This window comes from Stomoxys calcitrans, chromosome 3 (genome assembly GCF_963082655.1).
Source record: "Stomoxys calcitrans chromosome 3, idStoCalc2.1, whole genome shotgun sequence".
Lineage (NCBI taxonomy): Eukaryota > Metazoa > Arthropoda > Insecta > Diptera > Muscidae > Stomoxys > Stomoxys calcitrans.
The window spans coordinates 156,852,252-156,879,839 of NC_081554.1; the positions used below are offsets into that span (position 1 = coordinate 156,852,252).

At 40.2% G+C, this 27,588-nt stretch overlaps 2 protein-coding genes across 2 annotated transcripts; both read right to left on the minus strand.

The window, feature by feature from the left end:
* Positions 1 to 9,488: 9,488 nt before the first annotated feature.
* On the minus strand, positions 9,489 to 11,711 carry LOC106089512 (mucin-2). Its single transcript, XM_059365259.1, has 2 exons — positions 11,638 to 11,711; positions 9,489 to 11,558 (listed from the first exon to the last, which is right to left on the minus strand). Exons 1-2 carry the CDS (start codon positions 11,651 to 11,653, stop codon positions 9,529 to 9,531), a joined length of 2,046 nt encoding a protein of 681 aa, XP_059221242.1. The 5' UTR covers positions 11,654 to 11,711; the 3' UTR covers positions 9,489 to 9,528.
* A 10,796-nt stretch (positions 11,712 to 22,507) lies between these two features.
* Positions 22,508 to 25,505, minus strand: LOC106089511 (mucin-2-like). The gene is made up of 2 exons (XM_059366117.1): positions 25,394 to 25,505; positions 22,508 to 25,318 (listed from the first exon to the last, which is right to left on the minus strand). Exons 1-2 carry the CDS (start codon positions 25,407 to 25,409, stop codon positions 22,776 to 22,778), a joined length of 2,559 nt encoding a protein of 852 aa, XP_059222100.1. The 5' UTR covers positions 25,410 to 25,505; the 3' UTR covers positions 22,508 to 22,775.
* Between the last annotated feature and the right edge of the window lie 2,083 nt (positions 25,506 to 27,588).

Sequence of the window (27,588 nt, forward strand, 5' to 3'; positions counted from 1 at the left end):
TGAGTTTATCATCTCTTACTAAAATCTTATATTGCTTGCTAACTGCTAATATTTGTTTCCTTAGTCCCAGGAATGCTTTCTTTTGTTGCTGTCTTTTTGGTATCAAGTCTCGTTCAACTGATATGTTTGTGCCAGCCAAATTTTTAGTGTTGCGAAAAACTTCATCTATAGCTTGTGGGGTACCTAGTTCCACTAGCACTGCCATTTTTCCATTACGTTCAAAAACTTTACGCACATTTGATATATCCGCTGTTATCTTTAATGTTTCCCTGAAAAGTTTTCTAACTTCATCCATAGGTTTGGTAGCAGAAATTAATCCTTTTATAAATATTTTATTGGACCTTATTTGATTTTGTAACCATGTGATGTCTTTTTTTTGTTCTGCATTTTCCTTTTTTACCTTATTAAGCTCCTCCCGCAGGTTTTGATTCTCCGCTTTTAATGAATTTATTTCTGATCCTATAGAAGTGATTTCTTGTTTTATATCTTCCAAATCAGATTTTGTTGGGAGCATTTTAAGCTTGTCATCTAAATTATTATTAATAGTATCTTTGATCAGATCAATTAATTCACTTGACTCCATATTTGGTTTGGCTGTTTGTAAGTTTTCCGGCGATGTTATTTCAGTACATTTCCTCTTGGGTGTTTGAATGGTACTTGGCATAGCTTCGAACCCTGCACTACCTTTTTGCATTTACTTATCGATAACTTTCGTTTGGTTTATCGATTATGTGTCATCCGTAAGTTCGTTAGACAAGGGCAGCAGATATATTTTATTTGTTCTGGATTGTTTTTGTTTATTCGGAGTTTTTGATTTTGAGTGAAATTGTTCCAAACAAAAATCAATAAAATAATAATAAAATGTTCGCTCACCGGAGCCCTGGTGTTAAAAAACTTTGTTCGGATGTTGTGGTGTGGTTTCCCTGCTTCAGTTTGATGTATGAATTGATGAGGAGTTTGTGCTATATTCCAAGATTTTTGGTGTATAATGGGAGCCCGTTCTACATGCGACCGTCTGCAACTTTTACCTTTATTTATTATTGAAATGTAGCTACCATATAGACCGGTCTGCCGTTTAATAGTCTGGAACCTAAAAAAAAAAAAAAAAAAAAAAAACAAGTAAAAAGGCTTTAAGTTAGGCCGGGCCGAACTTTGGATACCCACCACCTCGGGTATCACCTTTCGTCAAAATCTGGTGAAAAATGCATACCTTATGCCGCAAAGCAAGCATATCGAAATATGTTCCGATTTGGACCAAATACTAATATGTACCAGTCATTGTTCAATTGAGCATAAAAAAATACTGGTCTTTTCAGTAACTACATCTAAAATAACAAGTAAAAAGGCGTTAAGTTCGGCCGGGCCGAACTTTGGATACCCACCACATCGGGTATATATGTAAAATACCTTTCATCAAAATCCAGTGCAAATTGCATACCTTATGTCCCATAGCAGTTATGTCGAAATATGATCCGATTTGGACCAAATACTTTTAAGTAAAGGGTGATTTTTTTGAGGTTAGGATTTTCATGCATTAGTATTTGACAGATCACGTGGGATTTCAGACATGGTGTCAAAGAGAAAGATGCTCAGTATGCTTTGACATTTCATCATGAATAGACTTACTAACGAGCAACGCTTGCAAATCATTGAATTTTATTACCAAAATCAGTGTTCGGTTCGAAATGTGTTCATTCACCGTAACGTTGCGTCCAACACCATCTTTGAAAAAATACGGTCCAATGATTCCACCAGCGTACAAACCACACCAAACAGTGCATTTTTCGGGATGCATGGGCAGTTCTTGAACGGCTTCTGGTTGCTCTTCACTCCAAATGCGGCAATTTTGCTTATTTACGTAGCCATTCAACCAGAAATGAGCCTCATCGCTGAACAAAGTTTGTCAAAATTTGAACACATTTCGAACCGAACACTGATTTTGGTAATAAAATTCAATGATTTGCAAGCGTTGCTCGTTAGTAAGTCTATTCATGATGAAATGTCAAAGCATACTGAGCATCTTTCACTTTGACACCATGTCTGAAATCCCACGTGATCTGTCAAATACTAATGCATGAAAATCCTAACCTCAAAAAAATCACCCATTACAAGTCATTGTTCAACTATGTATAACAAAATATTGGTCTTTTTAGTAGCTATATCTAAAAATAAACCGATCAGAACCATATACAACATGGATGTCGAGAAGCCTAACATAAGTCAATGTGTCAAATTTCAGTTAAATCGGATTATAAATGCGTCTTTTTTAAGGCCACAGACTTTAAATCGAGGTATCGGTCTATATGGCAGCTATATCCAAATCCCTATCGATATGAGTGAAATTGAAGAAGGATGTCAAGAGGGCCCAACACAACTCACTCTCCCAAATTGCGGCGACATCGGACAATAAATGCGCCTTTTCTGGCCCCACAACCTAAAACCGAGAGATTGGTCTATATGGCAGCTATATCCAAATCTTGACCGATCTGTGCCATAATGCACAACTGTGTCAAGGGGTTTAACTTTACTCTATGTTCCAAATTTCGACGACATCGGACAATAAATGCGCCTTTTATGTGCCTAAGACCCTAAATCGGAGGATCGGTCTATATGACAGCTATATCCCAATTTGGACCGATCTAAGCCAAATTGACGAAGTATGTCGATGGGCCAAATATAACTCACTGTCCCAAATTTCGGCGACATCGGATAATAAATGCGCCTTTTATGGCCCCAAAACACAAAACCGAGAGATCGGTCTATATTGCAGCTATATCCAAATCTGGACCGATCTAGGCCGAATTGACGAATGATGTCGAGGAGCCTAACGTAACTCACTGTCCCAAATTTCAGCAAAATCGGATAATAAATGTGGCTTTTATGGGCCTAAGACCCAAAATCGGAGGATCGGTCTATATATCAGCTATATCCAAATCTGGACCGATCTAGACAAAATTGATGAAAGATGTCGAATGGCCTAACACAACTCATCGTCTTAAATTTCAGTAAAATCGAATAATAAATGTGGCTTTTATGGGCTTAAGACCATAAATCGGGGGATCGGTCTATATGGCAGCTATATCTAAATCTGGACCGATCTGAGCCAAATTAACGGTGGATGTCGAAGGGCCTAACACAACTCACTGTCCCAAATTTTAGCAAAATCGGGTAATAGATGTGACTTTTATGGGCCTAAGACCCTAAATCTGAGGATCGGTCTATATGGGGGCTATATCAAGATATAGTCCGATATAGCTCATCTTCAAACTTATGGACAAAAAAAGAATCTGTGCAAAGTTTCAGCTTAATATCTCTATTTTTAAAGACTGTAGCGTGATTTCAACAGACAGACGGACATGTCTAGATCGTCTTTGATTTTTACGCTGATCAAGAATATATATATATTGGGTTGCCCTAAAAGTAATTGCGGATTTTTTAAAAGAAAGTAAATGTATTTTTAATAAAACTTAGAATAAACTTTAATCAAATATACTTTTTTTACACTTTTTTTCTAAAGCAAGCTAAAAGTAACAGCTGATAACTGACAGAAGAAAGAATGCAATTACAGAGTCACAAGCTGTGAAAAAGTTTGTCAACTCCGACTATATGAAAAATCCGCAATTACTTTTTGGGCAACCCAATACTATATAGGGTCGGAAATGAATATTTCGATGTGTTGCAAACGGAATGACAAAATGAATATACCCCCATCCTTCGATGGTGGGTATAAAATTGCATTTATTACCCAATTTCGCTGAAATTTGAATCAGTGAGTTGTTTTAAGCCAACCGCCATCTGAAACCAAATATAGTACATATCGGAATGTATTTAGATATAGCTCTCATATATACCGTTAAGCCGATTAAGGGTCTGAAGCTCACAAAAGCTTTATTTATTACCCGATTTCGTCGAAATTTGAAATAATGAGGTGCTTTAAGCCTTCCGACATACGACCCACATATGAGTCAGATCAGACTATATAAATATAGCTATATATTATCCGAAAATGTTACTTGTATATGAGTTCTCGGGACGTGAATAAAATATAATCGATGCCAGCCACTATTAAGATAAAACTACGGATGTAGTAGACGAAAGGGTTTGGGTATATACCCTTGGTAATGGATATCCAAAGTTCGGCCCGACCGTTTGCAACACAAAGAAATATCAATTCCCGACCCTACAAAATATATTGGGTTGCCCAAAAAGTAATTGCGGATTTTTCATATAGTCGGCGTTGACAAATTTTTTCAACGGCTTGTGACTCTGCAATTTCATTCTTTCTTCTGTCAGTTATAAGCTGTTACTTTTAGCTTGCTTTAGAAAAAAAGTTTAAAAAAAGTATATTTGATTAAAGCTCATTCTAAGTTTTATTAAAAATGCATTTATAGGGTGATTTTTTTGAGGTTAGGATTTTCATGCATTAGTATTTGACAGATCACGTGGGATTTCAGACATGGTGTCAAAGAGAAAGATGCTCAGTATGCTTTGACATTTCATCATGAATAGACTTACTAACGAGCAACGCTTGCAAATCATTGAATTTTATTACCAAAATCAGTGTTCGGTTCGAAATTTTGACAAATTTTGTTCAGCGATGAGGCTCATTTCTGGTTGAATGGCTACGTAAATAAGCAAAATTGCCGCATTTGGAGCGAAGAGCAACCAGAAGCCGTTCAAGAACTGCCCATGGATCCCGAAAAATGCACTGTTTGGTGTGGTTTGTACGCTGGTGGAATCATTGGACCGTATTTTTTCAAAGATGCTGTTGGACGCAACGTTACGGTGAATGAACACATTTCGAACCGAACACTGATTTTGGTAATAAAATTCAATGATTTGCAAGCGTTGCTCGTTAGTAAGTCTATTCATGATGAAATGTCAAAGCATACTGAGCATCTTTCTCTTTGACACCATGTCTGAAATCCCACGTGATCTGTCAAATACTAATGCATGAAAATCCTAACCTCAAAAAAATCACCCTTTACTTTCTTTTAAAAAATCCGCAATTACTTTTTGGACAACCCAATATATATTTCGGATCGTCTAAGACGGTTGAACGATGTCCGTGTGTCTGCCCGTCTGTACGTCGTGCTCTAATTCAAAAGACATTTCATTTAAGATCTATATTGCCGTAGTCAATAAATATGTCCGATTTGAGGAGTTTTTTGGGGGTGAGATGACCCACGAAACACTTAGTTCCGCAATTGGATATCAGATTCGTTTTCTACTCTCAAATACCTTAAATTTAAGTCCCATATTGTAGTGATTGGTCTACAAATCCTTTTGCCAGGTTTTGGGGTGTGTGACTCTCCTAGGCAACCCAACCCAGATTTTGATACCAAATTTTTGGTTTTAGGTCGCTGTAAGTGTGCAAAAAAAATTCGCTTAAATCGCCTTACACATCTCCGAGATCAGTCGTTTTTGAAAATTATGGTAGATATATTATACCTATTTTTTCTTTGTCAAAGATTGACATTTAAACTACCTTAAACACCGTCTTGGGTGGGAAAGTTGAAACTAATACCGCAAACAACAGCAACGAAATTCCTATATTTTATTTTTCTTTATTCAAAGGACCGATAGGTTGTCAAAATTAAGATACATGCTGGACTATTAATTTGTACCACTCTGCCCTCTCTCTGTTCATGTTGGCTTCTCCAAATTAGCGTCATTTACTGGCTGTTTTTAATTGGACCAACTTATTCTAATTAGGTCAAGTAAATCCAATTGAAGACTGCCAGATGGCGCTAATAAGTAGATCATCATGTGGTGGTTATCTATGAATAGGCATTCATTCAAGTAAATCCAATTGAAGACTGCCAGATGGCGCTAATAATTAGATCATCATGTGGTGGTTGTCTATGAATAGTCATTCATAGACAAACACCATACCATTATTAAAAAGTCATCATTTAGTAATTTTTTAAATCAAATCCATATTAAATGATTTTCTGTGGCAAAGAACTACTTTGCCAGTCTATATACTTGGAGCGGCGGCGATAGTTCTTACTATTAAACTATGTAGAACTTTTAAACAAAAACGTGTTGCCCAGCAACACGTCGTTTGGTCTTGTCTATCGAAGGTGGTGGGTATAAAAATATTGCAGGACTCATAAAAATCCAACTTTTTGGGGTTAAATAAAGTCCAGCCAAATGACTTATGAATTATGCCCTCCAGTATTGAAAGAGGTAGCATAACTTAGGTTAGGTTGAAAACAGGGTGCAGATAATAATCCGCCACATATCACAATAGACATGCACCTTAGCCAGCAATCGGCTTGTTGTGCACTCTAAAAACTATAAAGTAACCTCGAAAAAAAATCTAAGTTAGGAATTTCCTGCGTCTTACAAAATCCTTAATTGTTTCCTATACCACTCCCCTATGTTGGTTCATGTCTGGTATCGTGTCCCCACCTAAGTACCGGTGCCTGTTAGACGCGTAAGCCGGGCAATGTCATAGCAAATGCTCCAACTTCTCTTCATTTTCCCTGTATGCCCTACACATGCTATCGCATTCCGCACCGGTTTTACATAGGTGAGCTCGTAGTCCTATGTGTCCCGTCCGGATACCAATAGCTATACTGACCACCTTCTTACATCCTTTCAGTAATAGCGTCGTCTTCTCACGGTCTAGACCCCTCCATAGGATTTTCGCCGTCTTACCGACCGTTTCGCTGTCCCACAGGGTTGCATGCGCATTCGCCGCTCACGCCCTTAACTCAGACCGCATCGACCCGAAAGGCTTCGGAATAATCAAGTTTATTGACGGCAGTTCTCTGGCCTTCACCGCCAAATCGTCTGCCCTTTTGTTACTCCTTATGCCGTTATGGTCTGGCAACCAAACGATGCGGATTATGTCATTCTCAGAGAAGGCGTTAATCTCCTTCTTACACTGCAAGACTGTTCGTGACCTTACCGTCCTGGTTGTTATTACCTTTATGGCAATTTCACCGTTCATAAAGATGTTCACACTCGACGTCCTCGCGTTAGCACCACACCACCTCACGCATTCCATGATCGCACGGATCTCCGCCTTCAGGACCGTATTATGTTCAGGCAGTCTAAAACTGAACTCAGTCCCAGGGTTCTCAATGTAGACCCCCAGGCTGTTCCCCAGCTTTGATCCATCCGTGTAACATGATCTTCCAAATGGCAATACTGGGGTCCCGTCAATCCAAGACTGTGCTGCTGGCAGCAGTGCCTCACACTAGACCCCAAGGTTTTCCATTTCCTCCGATGGTATGATCAGCTCTCATCCTCAATCCATTCTTCCATCGCCTTAAGTATCACAGCCGCAGTGGCTGCCTCACACTTAATCTGTATGTCAATGGGTCGGTCATGGTCCTCAGCGCTCCGCCTATGCCAAGACAACATGTTCTCTGAACCTTTTGTATGGTCCATATGTTGCACTTTTTCTCCGTAGCTGTCCACCAAACTACTAAGGCTTAAGTAAGTATTGGTCTAATCACGTTTCTGTTAAACCAGTAGAATATGCTTGAATTCAGGCCCCATTTCGATCATTCGGCCCTTCTCAGTACGCTCCTGAATGTTCCATGGTTTTGAGTAGAAAGGAAGTAAGGCTTATTGGTCTGTAGGCCTTTGGTGTCGCATTACTTGCCTTGCCGGCTATGGGAATAAACACCACCATTGCCTCCTGCCAGGCTATGGGAGTATATGCAAGTCCTAGGCACTCTATAAAAATAGTGGCCAGATGCGACGCCAGATAGTCGCCCTCCGGTCTGGGTCGCTTTAATGGTTTGAAGCTCCTCAAGGTTTCTTTGACCATAAATTCCGTTATGATAAACCTTCGATCGACCTAATTATTTGAAGATTCCGGTGTCGCCGTGAGTCCCGTCGTATCGTGTGGAAAATGCGTTTTCATCAAAACCCTCAACATGTCCTCCGTTGTTTCTGCTCTCACTTCCATGTCGTCAACTAACGTTTCAGTTTGGACATGGTTGTTTGAGAGAAACTTTTTCTTCTTGGCGGCGTCATTTACGCTATCGATCTGGTCGCCGAAATGCTTCCAGGAGGCACGTTTTGCCGCTCTGGTAATCTTATTGTATTCCTTGAGCCGTGAGTAATACACATCCCAATATTCTGCGGTCCTCCTTCCTAATGTTGTGAATCTCCCCGGTCATCCAGGTTTTTTCTTGGGCTGATTTTTTTTCTCGAAGAGCACAACTATCTTCGAAAAACTCCACTAGGGCAGTCGTAATCCTGTTGACATTGTCGTCAATGTCTTCTTTGCTTGGATAATCTAAATCATCGTGCCCAAGTCTTCTTCTGAGTTGTATTCCGAATTTTGTCCAGTTGGTTTTCAACTTATTAAGGAAGCTTATCGGATTTGGCGCTGGTCGTGCTATTCTAAAACTAATGTATCAATGGTCAGACAAAGAGTGTTCCACAGAGTTCCTCTAATCCTGAACCTCATCGATTAGATTTTCCGAACACATCTAATACCTCGCCCCTAATTAACGAAGGTAGCGGTGTTATCAATATTAACTGTTATAAGGTCTTTAGTATTCAAGAATTCTGCCACGGCTTGGCCCCGCTTATTAGTGTTGATACTACCCCACGAAATGTGGTCAGAGTTCGCATCGTACCCTATTAGTACCCCGTTTCCAGTCTGTTTTGCTTTCCTCACCAACCGTTGCAGCTTCGACGTAGGTGGCAGTGTCGGAGAGTCGAAAGGCAGATAAAGTGATGCCAGGTATGCTCCACCGTCTCCCTGGCTCAGCACTGTTGCATCCGACATTGACAACTCTGGGGAAAATACATAATTTAAATTTTTAATGACAAATAACGCAGGACCTCGGCCGAGTACCAGTTTTAGCATAGAATTGCATTGCCTGATGTTCCAACATTAGGATCGTTGGCTATACCAGTCTTCCAAATCTTCAGTAAATGGGCTTCTTGAAAGTAGGTTATGTTCTCATCATTGGCTCCCGGTGCATTAGGTGTCATTGAGTTCTCTGTCACTGCACTGCCTTATGTTTCAGCATTAAGATCTTTATCCTTTCTGGTCTTTCTTATCTCGAGAAGGTCGTTGGATCCCTGTTCGTTAGGCTGTGTTGGGTCTCTCGCCCCTGCACTGCCTGATGTTTTAGCATTAGGATCTTTGCTTATCATAATCTTTCCAATATTGGGAGAGTCGATGAATATCTCGTCGTCGGGCCCCTGTCCATTAGGCGTTATTGAGTGTCCCGCCACTGCACCGTCTGATGGCTCAATATGAGGATATTTGCCTATCATACTTGAGAATGAAAAATTTCCTCCAAATCGGATAAGAAATACATTTAGATGGGAAATTAAATTGAGTTTCAGTATACACGTGATCGATACTAGCATATCAAAACCATATCAAAACATTGTTTACCTTAAATGATAACGCTATTGATATACCCAAAAAGGAACTTATGCAGACAATTTAAACAAACATGCCATATTAATTGATTTTCATTGCTATTCTTTTATTTTATATAATTTTTTCTTTTCCTCTACAGAAAGCAGAATTGACACTTTCTAGATGCGATTGTTAAACAATTGAGATGGGACACAATCGGTATTTTCTGGCAAATCACACATACCAGTCAAAGAGTTGAAATAGTTTGGACTGCAGCTAGCAACAATGGCAGCTCCATTGCTACAAACGTAATATTCGCTACAACTCTTCATAGAGGCGAATTTAAAGTTATTCGGTTTGTTTTGGCACACTGAACGCAAATACAAATCAATGGTGGCCTTAACGGCTTGGGGTGGAGCAAAGAGATTGGCATCTGCAGCAGCAGCAAAGTTTGTATCCGAAGAAGCACATGGAGCTACAGTTGTAGTGGTGCAGGGAGTTGTTGTTATAACTATTGTAGTGCAGGTAGTAGTCCTAGTGGTTGTTGTTGTTGTTTTGGTAGTAGTTGTAGTTGTTTTGGTAGTAGTTGTAGTTGTTTTGGTAGTAGTTGTTGTTGTTGTTTTGGTAGTAGTTGTAGTACAAGCTGTGGTTGTCGTGGTAGTTGTTTTTGTTGTAGTTGTGGTTGGTTTGGTAGTAGTTGTTGTTGTAGTTGTTTTGGTAGTAGTTGTTTTTGTGGTAGTAGTTGTTGTTGTAGTAGTAGTTGTTTTGGTAGTAGTTGTAGTACAAGCTGTGGTTGTCGTGGTAGTTGTTTTTGTTGTAGTTGTGGTTGGTTTCGTAGTAGTTGTTGTTGTAGTTGTTTTGGTAGTAGTTGTTTTTGTGGTAGTTGTGGTTGTTTTGGTAGTAGTTGTTGTTGTAGTAGTAGTTGTTTTGGTAGTAGTTGTAGTACAAGCTGTGGTTGTCGTGGTAGTTGTTTTTGTTGTAGTTGTGGTTGGTTTGGTAGTAGTTGTTGTTGTAGTTGTTTTGGTGGTAGTTGTTTTTGTTGTAGTTGTGGTTGTTTTGGTAGTAGTCGTTGTACAAGCTGTGGTTGTCGTGGTAGTTGTTTTAGTGGTCGTTGTAGTAGTTGTTGTCGTTGTTTTGGTGGTAGTTGTTGTTGTAGTAGTTGTGGTTGTAGTGGTAGTTGTCGTTGTGGTTGTAGTAGTAGTTGTCGTTGTGGTACAAGGGGTTGTCGTTGTAGTAGTTCTGGTAGTTGTAGTCGTAGTGGTAGTTGTCGTTGTGGTACAAGGGGTTGTCGTTGTAGTAGTTCTGGTAGTTGTAGTCGTAGTGGTAGTTGTCGTTGTTGTGGTTGTTGTTGTCGTTTTGGTAGTTGTTGTGGTGGTTGTGGTTGTAGTCGTGGTTGTAGTCGTGGTTGTAGTCGTGGTTGTAGTCGTGGTTGTAGTTGTTGTGGTGGTGGTCGTTGTGGTGGTTGTGGTTGTAGTACAAGATGTTGTTGTAGTGGTGGTTGTTGTTGTGGTTGTGGTTGTAGTGGTCGTTGTAGTTGTTGTGGTGGTAGTCGTTGTGGTGGTGGTCGTTGTGGTGGTAGTCGTTGTGGTGGTTGTTGTGGTAGTAGTCGTAGTTGTGTTTGTAGTACAAGTTGTTGTTGTAGTGGTGGTTGTGGTGGTTGTTGTCGTTGTGGTTTTTGTTGTGGTGGTTGTAGTAGTTGTTGTTGTCGTTGTAGTAGTAGTCGTTTTAGTGGTGGTGGTTGTTGTTGTTGTTGTAGTACATTTTGTTGTTGTAGTGGTGGTGGTTGTAGTAGTAGTCGTTTTAGTGGTGGTGGTTGTGGTCGTGGTGGTGGTGGTGGTTGTAGTAGTCGTGGCTTTTGTCGTTGTTGTCGTTACCGGTGTTGTTGTCTTTGTCGTAGTACTTGCTGTTGTAGTACATGGTGGTGTCGTTGTTGTATCAGAACATGGTTCAGTTCCCACATCTCTTGCCGATCTGCCCGATGGTTCACAATTCTTCGTGTCAATATTGAATACCTGATTGTCTTTGCAAGACCATCTGTTGGTGACGGAATTTTGACGACATGTGTAAAAGACAGCTGGATCTTGCGAATCAACTGCATAACCAGTGGAAATGCCACAGCAGGGACCTTCACAATTCAATGCTACATCCGAAGTTATATCCAATTTGGCCGCACTGGTAACTGTTATAGCCAATAACAGGCATGCTAAGGCTGAAAGCAGTGAAGATGTATTCAAATGATAAGAAATGTCAATGTTATTATTGCAACCATAGGACTGTATATGCTTTACCGTAAATTGTCTTCATTGTCCAAAAGCAAAATTTTTTCTCTTTTACCACGAAGAGCGTTTTGCCAGGTATGGTATGACTTACCCTATAATGGGGTCTCATTTATATACGGTATCACTGCCGCCAATCTCCTCTATTGTAGAAATTGTAATGTGGACCTGCTGAAAGTCTTATCATGATGAAAATGCTGTCACTGATTCTTATCAGCAACAAAAGAAAGCGTATTGTGCCAAATTTAATGCATTAACAATGTATTTCTCTTACAAGTTTTTTTACGCGAAAAACAAGCTGCGTTTTTTTCGGCATTATAAGCGTGTGCCATTTGATAAGACCTAATGCCGAATATCTAAATATAGCATCAGTTGCAAGTTAAATGTGCATCCAACGAAGCGGAACTTGTCCACACTAAAAAAAAAAAAAACAAGTAAAAGCGTGCTAAGTTCGGCCGGGCCGAATCTTATATACCCTCCAGCATGGATCGCATTTGTCGAGTTCTTTTCCCGGCATCTCTTCTTAGGCAAAAAAGGATATAAGAAAAGATTTGCTCTGCTATTGGAGCGATATCAAGATATGGTCCGGTTTGGACCACAATTAAATTACATGTTAGAGAACTATATGAAATGTCATCCAATTCGAATAAGAATTGCGCCCTTTGGAGGCTCAAGAAGTAAAATAGAGAGATCGATTTATATGGGAGCTGTATCGGGCTATAGACCGATTCAGATCATAATAAACACGTATGTTGATGGGCATGAGACGATCCGTAGTACAAAATTTCAGGCAAATCGGATAATAATTGCGAACTCTAGAGGCTCAAGAAGTCAAGATCCCAGATCGGTTTATATGGCAGCTATATCAGGTTATGGACTGATTTGAACCTTATTTGACACAATTGTTGAAAGTAAAAATAAAATACGTCATGCAAAATTTCAGCCAAATCGGATAGGAATTGCGCCCTCCAGAAGCTCAAGAAATCAAATCCCCAGATCTGTTTATATGACAGCTATATCAAAACATGGACCGATATGGCCCATTTACAATCCCAACCGACCTACACTAATAAGAAGTATTTGTGCAAAATTTCAAGCGGGTATCTTCACTCCTTCGATAATAAGCGTGTTTTCGACAGACTGTCGGACGGACATGGCTAGATCGACTTGAAATGTCATGTCGATCAAGAATATATCTACTTTATGGGTTCTTAGAGGAATATTTCGAGGAGATACAAACAGAATGACGAAATTAGTATAGCCCCAGGCTATGGTAGAGGGTCTAAAAACTATTAATTGAACAGTCAACTGTTTAGTCAAATAAGAACCACATACCTATCAAACTTTGAAACGGATGGTCACATCCGTTTGTAAATAGGAAATTATTTAGCTGCCATATAAATCGTTCGGGGATCTTGGCATCTTGAGCCTTTAGAGGGCGCAATTCTCATCCGATTTGACAGAAATTTTGTACAACGACTCAGCTCATGATCTTCAACATACGTGTCTAATATGGCCTGAAACGACCCATAGCGTGAAGAAGCTCCCATATAAACCAATTTCCCGATTTTGCTTCTTGAGCCCCTACAAGACCCAATTTTTATCCGAATAAACTGAAATGTTACACAATGACTTTTACCATACTTGATATAGCTCCAATAGCATAACAGTTCTTATTCAATATTCTTTGTTTTTTTGTTACTTTGCATAAACACGTATGCAAAATTTCATTATAATCGGCTAAGATTTGAATATATAGCTCCTATATATATTTCGCCCGGTTTACACTTATAAGGCCGCATAATTTTCAAACGATTTTAGCACCGATAGTTTTGTCACTGATTTTACCACATCTCCTAGATTTCATCAAAATCGTTTCAGATTTGGATATAGCACCAGTGCAGATTTAGATATAACTCTCATATACATATATATATATATATATATATATTGGGTTGCCCAAAAAGTAATTGCGGATTTTTCATATATTCGGCGTTGACAAATTTTTTCACAGCTTGTGACTCTGTAATTGCATTCTTTCTTCTGTCTGTTATCGGCTGTTACTTTTAGCTTGCTTTAGAAAAAAAGTGTAAAAAAGTATATTTGATTTAAGATCATTCTAAGTTTTATTAAAAATGCATTTACTTTCTTTTAAAAAATCCGCAATTACTTTTTGGGCAACCCATATATATATATATATATATATATATATATATATATATATATATATATATATATATATATATATATATATATTGCCCGAATTTATAATTATAGGGTAGGTGTAGGGTATTATTTAGTCGGATCCGCCCGATTTTAGCCTTTCTTTACTGGTTTATTTTGTAACTATTAACGTCCATGGTAAGTATGGTTCAAATATTTACACATATTTCAACTATACTTACCTGGCATAGCTCCCGATTTTCTTTTTTGAGCCACTGGAAGCCGCAACTATTAAACGATTCAGCAGAAATTTAGCACATAGTGTTTTGCTACGACTTCTACCAATCGCGCCGAGTATGGTCCAAATCGATACCTGATACAGCTTCCATATAAACCGATCACCCCATTTGGCATCTTTATTCTTAACAAATTTCACTGAAATTTCGCGCTAACTTCAACAATAGAGGTCAATTACCTGATATAGCACCCATATAAACCAAAGTGGCGATTTGACATCTTGAGACCCCTGAAGGCACAATTACTATGCGATTTAGCTGTTAACTGATATAATTTCCGTATAAACCAACCTCTCAGTCTTCTACGACCCCCAGAAGCTCAAACTTTTGGCTTGAAACTTGTAGCAGTTGGTGGGTTAACAGTTTGTGTGTTAGGTGGTGGGCTCCCCAGATTCGGAACATTGCACTTTTTTACTTGTTATAATTAGGTGGTGGGCTCCCCAGATTCGGAACATTGCACTTTTTTACTTGTTATAATAAATCCTCTATATGCAAAGATACATATGTGAGCCAATTTGGATCATATTTGGTACAGCTAAATCGGGAAATAAATGCGCCTTTTATGGGCTTAAGAATCTATATCACCATATCAGTTCATATGGCAACTGTATCCAAATAAAATTCGATGTGAACCGTTCTCGGCTCGGATTCTAGAAGGCCTAATACAACCCACTCTTTAAAATTTAAGACCCTATACCGCTAAATATGTTTATACGGCAACCATTAGAGAAGCCAGTACAGCTTTCTGGGGTGGGGGGATAAAGACCTTTCAGCACCAATAAAATTAGCAAACATTATCGAAAACAATGGCATTTTTGAAATTCTGTGGGGGGCTACAACTTTTCTGGGAGGTGCTTACACCCCCCCCCCCCCCCCCCCTCTCTATCTCCCAGAGACCACTCTACGCTTATGATGGCAACTTTACCTATGTGCAGCCCGATCGGCACCATATTTGGCAAGGACATCGAGAAGCGCTGAAGAGTTCACCATTTGCAAATTCAGCAATATCGGATAATAAATGCGCATTTTATGTCCTCCAGACCCTTAATCCGTACATCGGTCTATATGGTAGCTATATCCAAATGTGATCCGATTTGGCTCGTTGAAGAACTTCATCTGTCTATGAAAAATACAGCTCAATATCTTAATTTTCGTACCCTACACCATAGGATGGGGGGGTATACTAACTTCGTCAATCCGTTTGTAAGTAAGACCCCCTAAGTATATATATTCTTGATCGTCATGACATTTTAAGACGATCTAGCCATGTCCATTGAAAACTGTTCGACCCTCTGTCTGTTGAAAACTCTCTAAGTTTCGAAGCTGTAAAGCTAGGCGGTTGGAATTTTAGCACGCGAATTTCTGGTATCACTGTAAACAACTGTACTAAGTATGGTTCAGGTTGGCTCATAACCTGATATAGCTGCTATATGAACCGATCTCCCGATGAGACTTCTTGAGCTTCTAGAGGGTGCAATTCTTATTCGATTTGGCTGATATTTTGCACGACCAGTTTTGTTATGACTTCCAACAACTGTGCTAATTATGATTCAAATCGGTCCATTACCTGGTATAGCTGTCATATAAACAAATCTGGGAACTTTCCATCTTGATCCTCTAGAGGGCGCAATTATTATCCGATTTGGCGGAAATTTTGTACATCTCCCTATTTTACATCCTTTGCCCCTAAAGGGCGATATTCTTATTCGATTTGAAATTTTACATAATGACTTCTGCTGAAGAAGCATATTGAAGTGCCTAACTCAACTTAATATCTCAAATTTTGGCAAAAATCGGCCAATAAATAAGCCTGTTATGGGCCTAAGACCCTAAATCGGCGGATCGGTCTATATGGCAGCTATATATCAGAATCTGAACCGATCTCGGCTAAATTTAAGAAAGATGATATAGCTGCCATATAAACCGATATTGCGTCTTGACTTCTTGAGCCTCTCGAGGGCGCAAAAAATTGTGGATGACGTATTTTATTGTGAGTTTCAACAACTGTGACAAATAAGGTTCAAATCGATTCATAACCTGATATAGCTGCCAAATAAACCGATATTGGGTCTTGACTTCTTGAGCCTTTAGAGGGCGCAATTCTTACCCGATTGGAATTAAATTTTGCACGACGTGTTTTGTTATGACATCCAAAAACTGCGCTAAGTATGGCTGATATAGCTGTCATAAAAACCAATCTGGGGACTTAACGTCTTTAGCTTCTAGAGGGCGCAATTCCTATCCGATTTGGCTGAAATTTTGCATGACGTATTTTATTGTGACTTCCAACAACTGTGCCAAATAAGGTTCGGTTCATAACCTGATATAGCTGCCATATAAACCGATCTGGGATCTTAAATTCTTGAGCCTCTAGAGGTCGCAAATATTATCCGATTTGCCTGAAATTTTGTACGACTGATCCTCTCATGACCATCAACATACGTGTTTATTATGGACTGAATCGTTCTATAGCCTGATTCAGCTCCCATATAAATTTATCTCTCTATTTTACTTCTTGAACCCCCAAAGGGCGCAATTCTTATTCGAAATGGCTGACATTTGACACAGGTCTTCAACATAAAATTTAATTGTGGTCCGAACCGGACCATATCTTGATATCGCTCTAATAGCAGAGCAAATCTTTTCTTTTATCCTTCTTTGCCTAAGATGAGATGTCGGGAAAAGAAAGAAAATGATCCATGGTGGAGGGTCTATAAGAGTCGGCCCGGCCGAACTTAGCACGCTTTTACTTGTTATTTTTATACCCTACACCACCATTGTGGTATAGGGTATTATAACTTTGTGCATTTGTTTGCAACGCTAAGAGGGAGAAGAGCTAGACCCATTAATAAGTATACCCATCGGCTTGAAATAACTTTCTGATTCAATTTAGCTATATCCGTCTGTCTTTCTGTCGATGTATTCTTGTAATCAAGGTACTGGTCGCATTTGTTATAAAATTTTGCACAAGTCTCTTTTTTGGTCCAAGCACGAACGCTATTGAAAATCAGTCCAGATTTAGATATAGCTCCAATAAATATCTATCTTTCGATGTGTCTGTAGTAGAGACCATTTAAGTCCTATCGATAAAATTCTTACGAAAAAAATCTCATTGGGTTGCCCAAAAAGTAATTGCGGATTTTTTAAAAGAAAGTAAATGCATTTTTAATAAAACTTAGAATGAACTTTAATCAAATATACTTTTTTTACACTTTTTTTTCTAAAGCAAGCTAAAAGTAACAGCTGATAACTGAGAGAAGAAAGAATGCAATTACAGAGTCACAAGCTGTGAAAAAATTTGTCAACGCCGACTATATGAAAAATCCGCAATTACTTTTTGGGCAACCAATACAATGTTCTATTCAGTTTATCAATAGATATGCAAAATTAAAATCTGACTATGTTACAACATTGGTTTCAAATAGTGAAAAAAGCATAGTTGAAAAAAAAAAATCAGTTATTAAAACTATCCATTAATATAGATAACCGCAGACAATTTGTACTTTACTGTGGTATAGGTTATTATAACTTGGTGCATTTGTTTGTAACACACAGAAGGAAGTGAGATAAATCCTTTGATAAGTATACGGATTCACTCAGAATTATTTTCTAATTCCATTTAGCTATGTCTGTCTGTCCGTCTGTATGTATGGTTTTGTTAATTTGGTACCGGTCGACATTTTCATCCGATCGTCTTTGACACATAAGCAGGTTAAGTTCGAAGATGGGCTATATCGGACTATATCTTGATATAGCCCCCATATAGACCGATCCGCCGATTTAGGGTCTTAGGCCCATAAAAGCCACATTCATTATCCGATTTTGCTGAAATTTGAGACAGTGAGTTGTGTTGGGCCCTTCGATATCCTTTTTCAATTTGGGCCAGATCGGTCCAGATTTGGATATAGCTGTCATATAGACCGATCCGGCGATTTGGGGTCTTCCATAAAAGCCACATTTATTATCCTATTTTGCTGAAATTAGGGGCAGTGAGTTGTGTAAGGCCCTTCGACATCTTTCTGCAATATGGCCCAGATCGGTTCAGATTTGGATATAGCTGCCATACAGACCTATCCTCCGATATAGGGTCTTAAGCCCATAAAAGCCACATTTATAATCTGAATTTGTTGAAATTTGGGGCAGTGAGTTGTGTAAGGCCCTTCGACATCTTTCTGCAATATGGCCCAGATCGGTTCAGATTTGAAAATAGGTGCCATATAGACCGATCTTCCGATTTAAGGTTTTGGGTCCATAAAAGCCCAACTTATAGTCCAATGTCGCCGAAATTCGGGACAGTGAGTTGTGTTAGTCTCTACGATATTCTTCTCCAATTTGGCTCATGTCGGTCCAGATTTGAATATGGCTGCCATATAGACCGATCCGCCGATTTAGGGTCTTAGGAACATAAAAGCCACATTAATTATCAGATTTTGCTGGAATTTGGGACAGTGAGTTGTGTTAGGCCCTTCGATATTCTTCTTCAATTTGGCTCATATCGGTCTAGGTTTGAATATTGCTGCCATATACATCGATCTCTAGATTTAAAGTTTTGGGCCCATAAACCGCGAATTTATTGTCCGATGTCGCCGAAATTTGGAAGAGTGAATTAAGTTTAGACCCTCGACATACGTCTGCAATATGGTACTGATCGGTCCTGATTTGGATATAGCTGCCACATAGACCGATCTCCCGAGCCAGCGGGAATGCATATTTGACTTAGTACATTATTAATAAATTTTCTTCCGGTAGTATTGATACCTAAAAACTCCAGGAATGTGTCCCTCTATGGCACAGACTGAATATCTCTCCCGAAGGAACCAGTCTATCGAACACAGCTTGTAATTCAACCGGTGATAAATCATCAGGGCTTGGCGACTTAAAGGAGTCGGAACTTTTTATCACCCCAAGGATTTTCGACTCCGACACAAAAGGCTCTGACAAATTAGTGCATATTAGTGACAAGCTCTTCTGGCGACAGTTTGTCCGTTGGAGAGTTTCCCGGGAAAGTTCTAGTTCTTCTTCACTAGTCATTATCCATGCATACCCTGAATTCTGAATATATCCCACCGTAATAGGTTTCGAGAATAGGATCTTCCTTAGCCTAGAGGCCTGAGATCAATCTTCCGCGGGGCTGCAGAATTCCATCCAATATTTGTTTTGAGCCTTTTTCCACTAGCCCTTTTATTTTTTAACGCAACCTTTTAAAGGTCCCAATGGTGTAGGGCCGTTGTGGCTTTTGCCCATGTTGAAAAATGTTCTCACTAACCTTCCTTAGATCAACCAGCTCCGGGGTCCAGCAAGGCGGTCGCTGTTCGCCCCCTGGTTTCGCTCTAGAAAATGCTGTCACAAGCGTGTCATTCTGGACCTTCTTCATCCGCTTGAACAGTAAGTCTATATCCTCACAGTTTCCACATCCTTGTCAGGCCTAGAGCGTATAGTTGGGCAGAAACTGTGCCGAAATTTCTCCAAATTCGCCTTTCTTTAACTTAGCCGAACGACCAGTTCTGCAGTATTTTCTCCACAGCTGGCACTAATATAATGACGATCAATGGATCAAAGTACATATTTAAGCAGGAATTATGATTGAGGTATAAACTTTACTCTGTTCCCCTACTGATGCTGTGAAGAAATGTACGATTTGACTCAGATCTTTTTCTTGATTCCGCTTAGCCATGTCCGTCTGTCCGCATAACTTTTCCATTTTTCGAGAAATTTGCCACATATCACTTTTTTAGCCCAAAGAAAAGCGCCATGAATTTCGATATAGCTCCCATGTATATAGTTAGCCCGATTTACACTTATAAGGACTTAGTTATTAAAATTTAAAATCGATTTGCACGAAATTCGGTATGGAAGGTTTTAACACAACTGAAAGCCTCTGCTAATTAGTATACCCCCTTCCACAATAGGATGGGGGTATACTAATTTCGTCATTCTGTTTGTAACACCTCGAAATATTCGTTTAAGACCCCTTGATCGTCGTGACATTTTAATTCGATCTAGCCATGTCTGTCCGTCTGTTTTTTTTTAAAGCACGCAAACTTTTGAAAAAGTAAAACTAGCCGCTTGAAATTTGACACAAATATTTCTCATTAGTGTAGGTCAGTTGGGATTGTAAATGGGCTATATCGGTCCATGTTTTGATATAGCGGCCTTATAAACCGATCTCGGATCTTGACTTCTTGAGCCTCAAGAGGGCACAATTCTTTTCCGATTTGGATGACATTTTGCACGAAGTGTTTTGGTATAAATCGGTCCATAACCTGATATAAATTTAGCTGCCATATATACGGATCTTGGATCTTGACTTCTTGAGCCACTAGAGAGCGCAATTCTCATCGGATTTGGCTGAAATTTTGCACAAAGTGTTTTGTTATGACTCCCAACAACTGTACTGAGTATGGTTGAAATCGCTCTATAACCTGATATAGCTGTCATATAAACCTATCTAGGGTCTTGAATTCTTGAGCGTCTAAAGGCCGCAATTCCTATCCGATTTGGCTGAAATTTTGCACAACGTGTTAGGTTATGACTTCCAACAACTGGGCTAAGTATGCTTTAGATCGGTTCATAACCTGATATAGCTGCCACATAAATCGATCATTAATCTTGACTTCTTGAGCCACTAGATGGCGAAATTCTTATCCAATTTTGCATGGGGTGTTTTGTTATGACTTCTAACAGCTGTGTTGGGTTATGACTTCCAACAACTGGGCCACTAGATGGCGAAATTCTTATCCAATTTTGCATGGGGTGTTTTGTTATGACTTCTAACAGCTGTGTCAAAAAGATCACGAAGTCCCTGAATGACTCGCTTGTGTCAGCATATCCTAGTGCCAAGCCAAGGGGCAAACAGCAACCGCCATGGTGGACGCCAGAGCTGGTTGGTATAAGGAAGGACTGCAGAAAACTGTTCAACAGAGCAAAAGCCACAAGAGCACCAAACGATTGGGACACCTATAAGGCTAAGCTAAGAAAATATAAGGGCGAGCTGAGAAAGGTTGAGAACAAATCCTGTGTAGTATTCTGCAGCTTCGTAGAGGATACATCTGAGGTCCCTACGCTAAGGAAGATTCTGTCCTCGAGAAGTCAGAGAATGGTTCAAATCGATCAATAATCTGATATAGCTGCCATTTAACCAATCTGGGATCCTGACTTCTCGAGCCTCCATAGGGCGTGATTATTATCCGACTTCAACATATGTGTTAAATATGGCCCGAATCGGTCTATAGCCTGATACAGCTCCCATAAAAACGCGATTTCTCTATTTTACTTCTTGAGCCCCTAAAGATCGCAATTCTTACTCGAATTGGCTGAAATTTTACACAATGACTTCTACCACTGCAATGGTCTCCAACATTCAATTCAATTATGGTCCGAATCGGACCATAACTTGATATAGCTCCAATATGAAATCAATTCTTTCCTTTTATCCTCTGTTTGCCTAAAAACGAGATATCGGGAAAAGAACTCGACAAATGCTATCTATGGTGGAGGGTATATAAGATTCGGCCCGGCCGAACTTAGCACCCTTTTACTTGTTTTAAATCGGTTCACATTTGGGTATAGCTACCATTATAGTTTTCAGCAGAGGGTTACTACAGCTTCAACATTGAATTTCGACTATTATATCTTTATTATCTGAATCTAAATCGAAATTTGCCGTAGCTGGCATAGGAATTCAAGGGTTTATTGTAACAATTTGTCTTAAATATAATGTAAAATCGAGCGAAAAAAACTCATTAAAAATTTACACCACTGCAATAATGCAGCCGGAAAGGTGAAAGTCAGCCTCGTCACCGGAAGAAACTAACGCAGGTTGTTAATCAGCATTTCCTATGCATTTTGACTGGCAACAAAATCGCGTTCAGTTAATTCTTGCACAACAGTCAATTTATAGTGATGAAATTTAAGAAGTTCCCATCTGCGAACCGATCTCCAGGTAGGACGCAAAGCTGATTGCTTCACTCTTTCAGTGTTTTCCGGAGTTCTGATAGGCCGTTCAAGTCCATTTCTGGGTTTAGCGACACTTCCACGCCTCCAAAAATTAGCTAACCCACGATAGAATCGAATTACGGCCGGGAACTAGTCTGTAAGAAGAAGTTTCAAAGCGATCGCGGAAGGCACGTTGCGTAGTGAGCGACCGTTAGAAAAGAAGCTCTCAACGGCGAAGGCCCGCTGCCCCGAAGACCAGAGCATGATTGCAACTGACTGGAGTGAGAAACAAACTTGGGGACTTCCCCCTCCAGATGCACCCTCTCCAAACGAGTAACTTTCTCTGGCGCATTCTGTACATCTATCACCATGGATCATGTACATCCATCACCTTCGACAAATTCTCGGGACAATTATTTTCTATATGAACGCACTCAGGTCAGGGGATGGCGGCTTAGGATTTATTGGATTTTAGACGTACATTGCGAAGTGTTACAAACGATAGGCTATATTTGAAACCACATTGCTGGTTTAGGGTATAACAAGGCATGACTTAAGCTCCCCTGGCGTATATCCAATCCAACCAACAATAAGATACGGTACAAATTTAAATAAAATTGGTTTCATATTGAATATTTTGCGATTAAATACATATTTTATATAATACTTTTAGTCAATTTCTAGCACGGAGAAGTACATTATTTATTGGTTTTCCAGCGATACCATCGAGTTTCAATTTTCTTCGAACTCAATGAATTAGTAATTATGTCTGAATGCAGCAGACTGAATGCATCCAGTATTCTCTGGCAAATCGCAAGTGCCCTTCAGGGCGTTGAAATACAATCGACCACAGCTAACGGGTAAAGCGATACCATTTTGACACATATAGTATTGATTGCAACTCTTCAAAGAGGCTACAAGGAAGTTGTTGGGCTTGTCACGGCACACAAAACGCATGTACATATCGATATTCGATTGCAATGTCTGTGGTGGCTGAAGAAGGGCTGGAGCACCAATGGCGGAATTTGCGGAATTGGCACAAGGTGTTACAGCCGTGGTCGTACATTTGGTAGTTGTAGCGGTACAGGCAGTAGTTGAAGAGCAAGAAGTTGTGGATGCCAATGTAGTCGAGCAATCAGTTGTGGTCTCCGATGTGGTACATTCGGTTGATGTGGATTTTGTTGAAGTACATTCGGTTGTGGATTTCGTAGTGCATTCGGTTGTTGTGGCTTCTGTTGTAGTACATTCGGTTGTGGATTTCGTAGTGCATTCGGTTGTGGATTTCGTAGTGCATTCGGTTGTTGTGGCTTCTGTTGTAGTACATTCGGTTGTGGATTTCGTAGTGCATTCGGTTGTTGTGGCTTTTGTTGTAGTACATTCGGTTGTGGATTTTGCTGTAGTACATTCGGTTGTGGATTTCGTAGTGCATTCGGTTGTTGTGGCTTCTGTTGTAGTACATTTGGTTGTGGATTTCGTAGTGCATTCGGTTGTTGTGGCTTCTGTTGTAGTACATTCGGTTGTGGATTTCGTAGTGCATTCGGTTGTAGTGGCTTTAGTTGTAGTACATTCGGTTGTGGATTTCGTAGTGCATTCGGTTGTGGATTTCGTAGTGCATTCGGTTGTTGTGGCTTCTGTTGTAGTACATTCGGTTGTGGATTTCGTAGTGCATTCAGTTGTGGATTTCGTAGTGCATTCGGTTGTTGTGGCTTCTGTTGTAGTACATTCGGTTGTGGATTTCGTAGTGCATTCGGTTGTTGTGGCTTCTGTTGTAGTACATTTGGTTGTGGATTTCGTAGTGCATTCGGTTGTTGTGGCTTCTGTTGTAGTACATTCGGTTGTGGATTTTGTTGTAGTACATTCGGTTGTTGTTGCTTCTGTTGTAGTACATTCGGTTGTGGATTTCGTAGTGCATTCAGTTGTGGATTTCGTAGTGCATTCGGTTGTTGTGGCTTCTGTTGTAGTACATTCGGTTGTGGATTTCGTAGTGCATTCGGTTGTTGTGGCTTCTGTTGTAGTACATTCGGTTGTGGATTTTGTTGTAGTACATTCGGTTGTTGTTGCTTCTGTTGTAGTACATTCGGTTGTGGATTTCGTAGTGGCTTTTGTTGTAGTACATTCGGTTGTTGTGGCTTCTGTTGTAGTACAAGAGGTTGTGGATTTTGTTGTAGTACATTCGGTTGTTGTTGCTTCTGTTGTAGTACATTCGGTTGTGGATTTCGTAGTGGCTTTTGTTGTAGTACATTCGGTTGTTGTGGCTTCTGTTGTAGTACAAGAGGTTGTTGTGGCTTTTGTTGTAGTACAAGAGGTTGTTGTGGCTTCTGTTGTAGTACAAGAGGTTGTTGTGGCTTTTGTTGTAGTGCAGGGGGTTGTAGTAGTTGTTGTGGTAGTTGTAGTGCAGGGGGTTGTTGTAGTGCAGGTGGTTGTTGTAGTGCAGGGGGTTGTTGTAGTGCAAGTGGTTGTTGTAGTGCAGGGGGTTGTAGTAGTTGTTGTTGTGGTGGATGTTGTCGAACATGGCGTTGTTGTGGTACAAGTTGTTGTTGAACACGTTGTAGTCGTGACAACAGTTGCTGTACACGGTGTCGTTGTCGCCGTCGTAGCTGTGCATGGTGGTGCCTCCGTGGCTACTGCCACTGGTACCATATGTTGCTCTACCACTGGTACCATATGTTGCTCTACCACTGGTTCGATATGTTGCTCTGGTACTACTGGTTCAATATGTTGCTCTACCACTGGTACCATATGTTGCTCTGGCACTGGTACCATATGTTGCTCTGCCACTGGTACCATATGTTGCTCTACCACTGGTTCGATATGTTGCTCTACCACTGGTACCATATGTTGCTCTGCCACTGGTTCGATATGTTGCTCTGGCAATGTTTCTATATGTTGCTCTGATACTGGTTCGATATGTTGCTCTGGCAATGTTTCTATATGTTGCTCTGATACTGGTTCAATATGTTGCTCTGCCACTGGTTCTATATGTTTCTCTGGCACTGGTTCCATAGGTTTCACTGCCACTGGTTCAATAGCTTGGTCTGGCCTTAGTTCTACATATCGCATTGGCCCCTCAACACATCCCGTGTCCTTGTGCGTACAGATTCCATTTTCGGAATCGAAAAAGAAGGGACATGCCCCCAACTTGGGTTGACCATTTTTACACTCATAGTACAGTGAACAGCTGCCCGGTACTAGGATACGGAAACCGTCTTCACGCGTATGACATATATAACGGGCGTAGTTTTCACTACTGAGAGTGGCAGCGCTACTGACCGTTAAAGTCAATAGAAGACATGCTAAGGCTTGCAAAATTTAAGAAAAAAAAAAATTATTTCGGAATATCCTTCGCGGTGGTCCTTTATAATTTTCCAACTTACCGTAGATTGCTTTCATTTCGGGGGTATTTCTTCTTCTTTTAATTGGCTGATCTATCCTGTGTAAGCGAACGCGTTTAAAAGTTTTGCGTTACTGCGTTGGAAATTTATTAGAAATTTGCTTTTTATATAGCTCCATTTTTGCTGTTTCTTTTGTTAAGTATTCCTTACAAATTTTGTTATACAGTTCCATTTGTCTAACCACACCTTGGGACAATATCTCTTGTTGATAAGATTCCTGAAACTGTTATCGCCTGGCCAATCTTCTGGTAGAGCAAGTTATCAATTTAGAGATTTTTTTCATAACAATAAAAGCGATATCGATATTTTGTTTTTGGACTTTTTAAGTTTCTTCTAATTATTTTAATGTATAAACTCTGTTTTTTTGTATTTTACACTTTCCATTGTAGAGGGATATATATATTCTACAATGTAAGAGCACAAACATTTACAGAAGGAGGTTGACTATCTGGCGCCCCATCTGGCCGCTATTTTCATAGTTTGACTACTTACATATATTCCAAAAGCCCGGCAAGGCATGTTATGCGTTTAAGCCTTACGACCTTTTTGCTCAAAACCATGAAATGTATTCCGGATACTATGATACAAAGGAGATATAGCAAATTGTTTAAAACACTGCATGCCCAAGTCAAGGGAAGGTCTATGGAGACTGCCCTGCACGAGGTTGTGCACAAAATAGAAGAATCCCTCGATATGAAGAGTACACATTGGCGGTATACATTGACATCGAGGGGGCTTTTAACAATGTGCGGATCGACACACCGATCTAAACCTTACACCAGTACCGGATGGAACGGGTTCGTAGGGACTGTATAAACCATATGTTAAGTAACAGGTGGATGAATTGTAGGTCCCATGACTTAAATATAAGGGGGAAATTGGAGGGCATTTTTTTTTTTGACCATCACAAATAACCTTTAATGGATGCGGACTGAGGAGAGATTTGATTTGAAGCGGACTATACTATAAAACTTCTTCTATGCCAAAGTGCGGAAAGGGTCTAGGAGATGAAATAGACCTAGGGGTCTCAAAGTCATTCCAGAGAAGACGAGCGATATTGATATATATGACAAGGTCAAATACTTGGACAGTGATCTTCGACAGAATACTGAACTGCAAGTGACGGGACGTAGGCTCCAAATGGGGCCTGAAACTGAGTTTAGTCCACTGGCGCTACAGCAGAGTGACCAATAATTTGGTCGACTGCGATAGAGAAAAAGTGTTACATGAGGATAATACAACAGGTTCAGAGAACTTGATGTCTTGGCATAGGCGGGGCGGTGAGGACCACGCCAACTAAGGCACTGGAGGCACTACTCCAAATATCCGACCCATAGACAACAGATTAAATGTGAGGCCGTCACTAAGCGAGTGAGACTTAAGCCGATAGGGGGAATGGATAGAGAATAGGAGCAGGTCACACCATCGCGGTATAGTCGAGGCGACGATAGCAAACCTATAAGAAATGGAAGAAGTTTTCGATCAGATATCAAAAGTCTTTCGGGTCGACGCAATCCAAGTTAAGGGCGTGGGCGACTAACGCGCATTTCGATACCCTCCACCATAAGATGGGGTGTATACTAATTTCGTCATTCCGTTTGTAACACAGCGAAATATTGATCTGAGACCCAACAAAGTATATACATTCTTGATAGCCTTGACATTCTCGATATAGTTCTGTCCATCCGTCTGACAATAGCACGCAAACTTTCGAAGGAATTGTGCTAGACGCTTGAAATTTTGCCATCGCAGCGCAGTGGTTAGCATGTCCGCCTATGACACTGAAAGCATGGGTTCAAATCCTGGCGAGACCATCAGAAAAAACTTTCAGCGGTGGTTTTCCCCTCCTAATGCTGGCAACATTTGTGAGGTACTATGCCATGTAAAACTTTTCTCCAAAGAGGTGTCGCACTGCGGTACGCCGTTCGGACTCGGCTATAAAAAAGAGGCCCCATATCACCGAGCTTAAACTTGAATCGGACGGCACTCATTGATATGTGAGAAGTTTGGCCCTGTTCCTTCATGGAATGGTAATGGGCAAATTTTGTACTTTTAACTCCTATTAGTGTAGCTTGGTTGGGATTGTAAATGGGCTTTATCGGTCCAGGATGGCCTGGAAGGCGAGGGGGAAGGGGGTCTCGGGCCCATGCCCCCCACCCAGATTGATTTGGTCTATA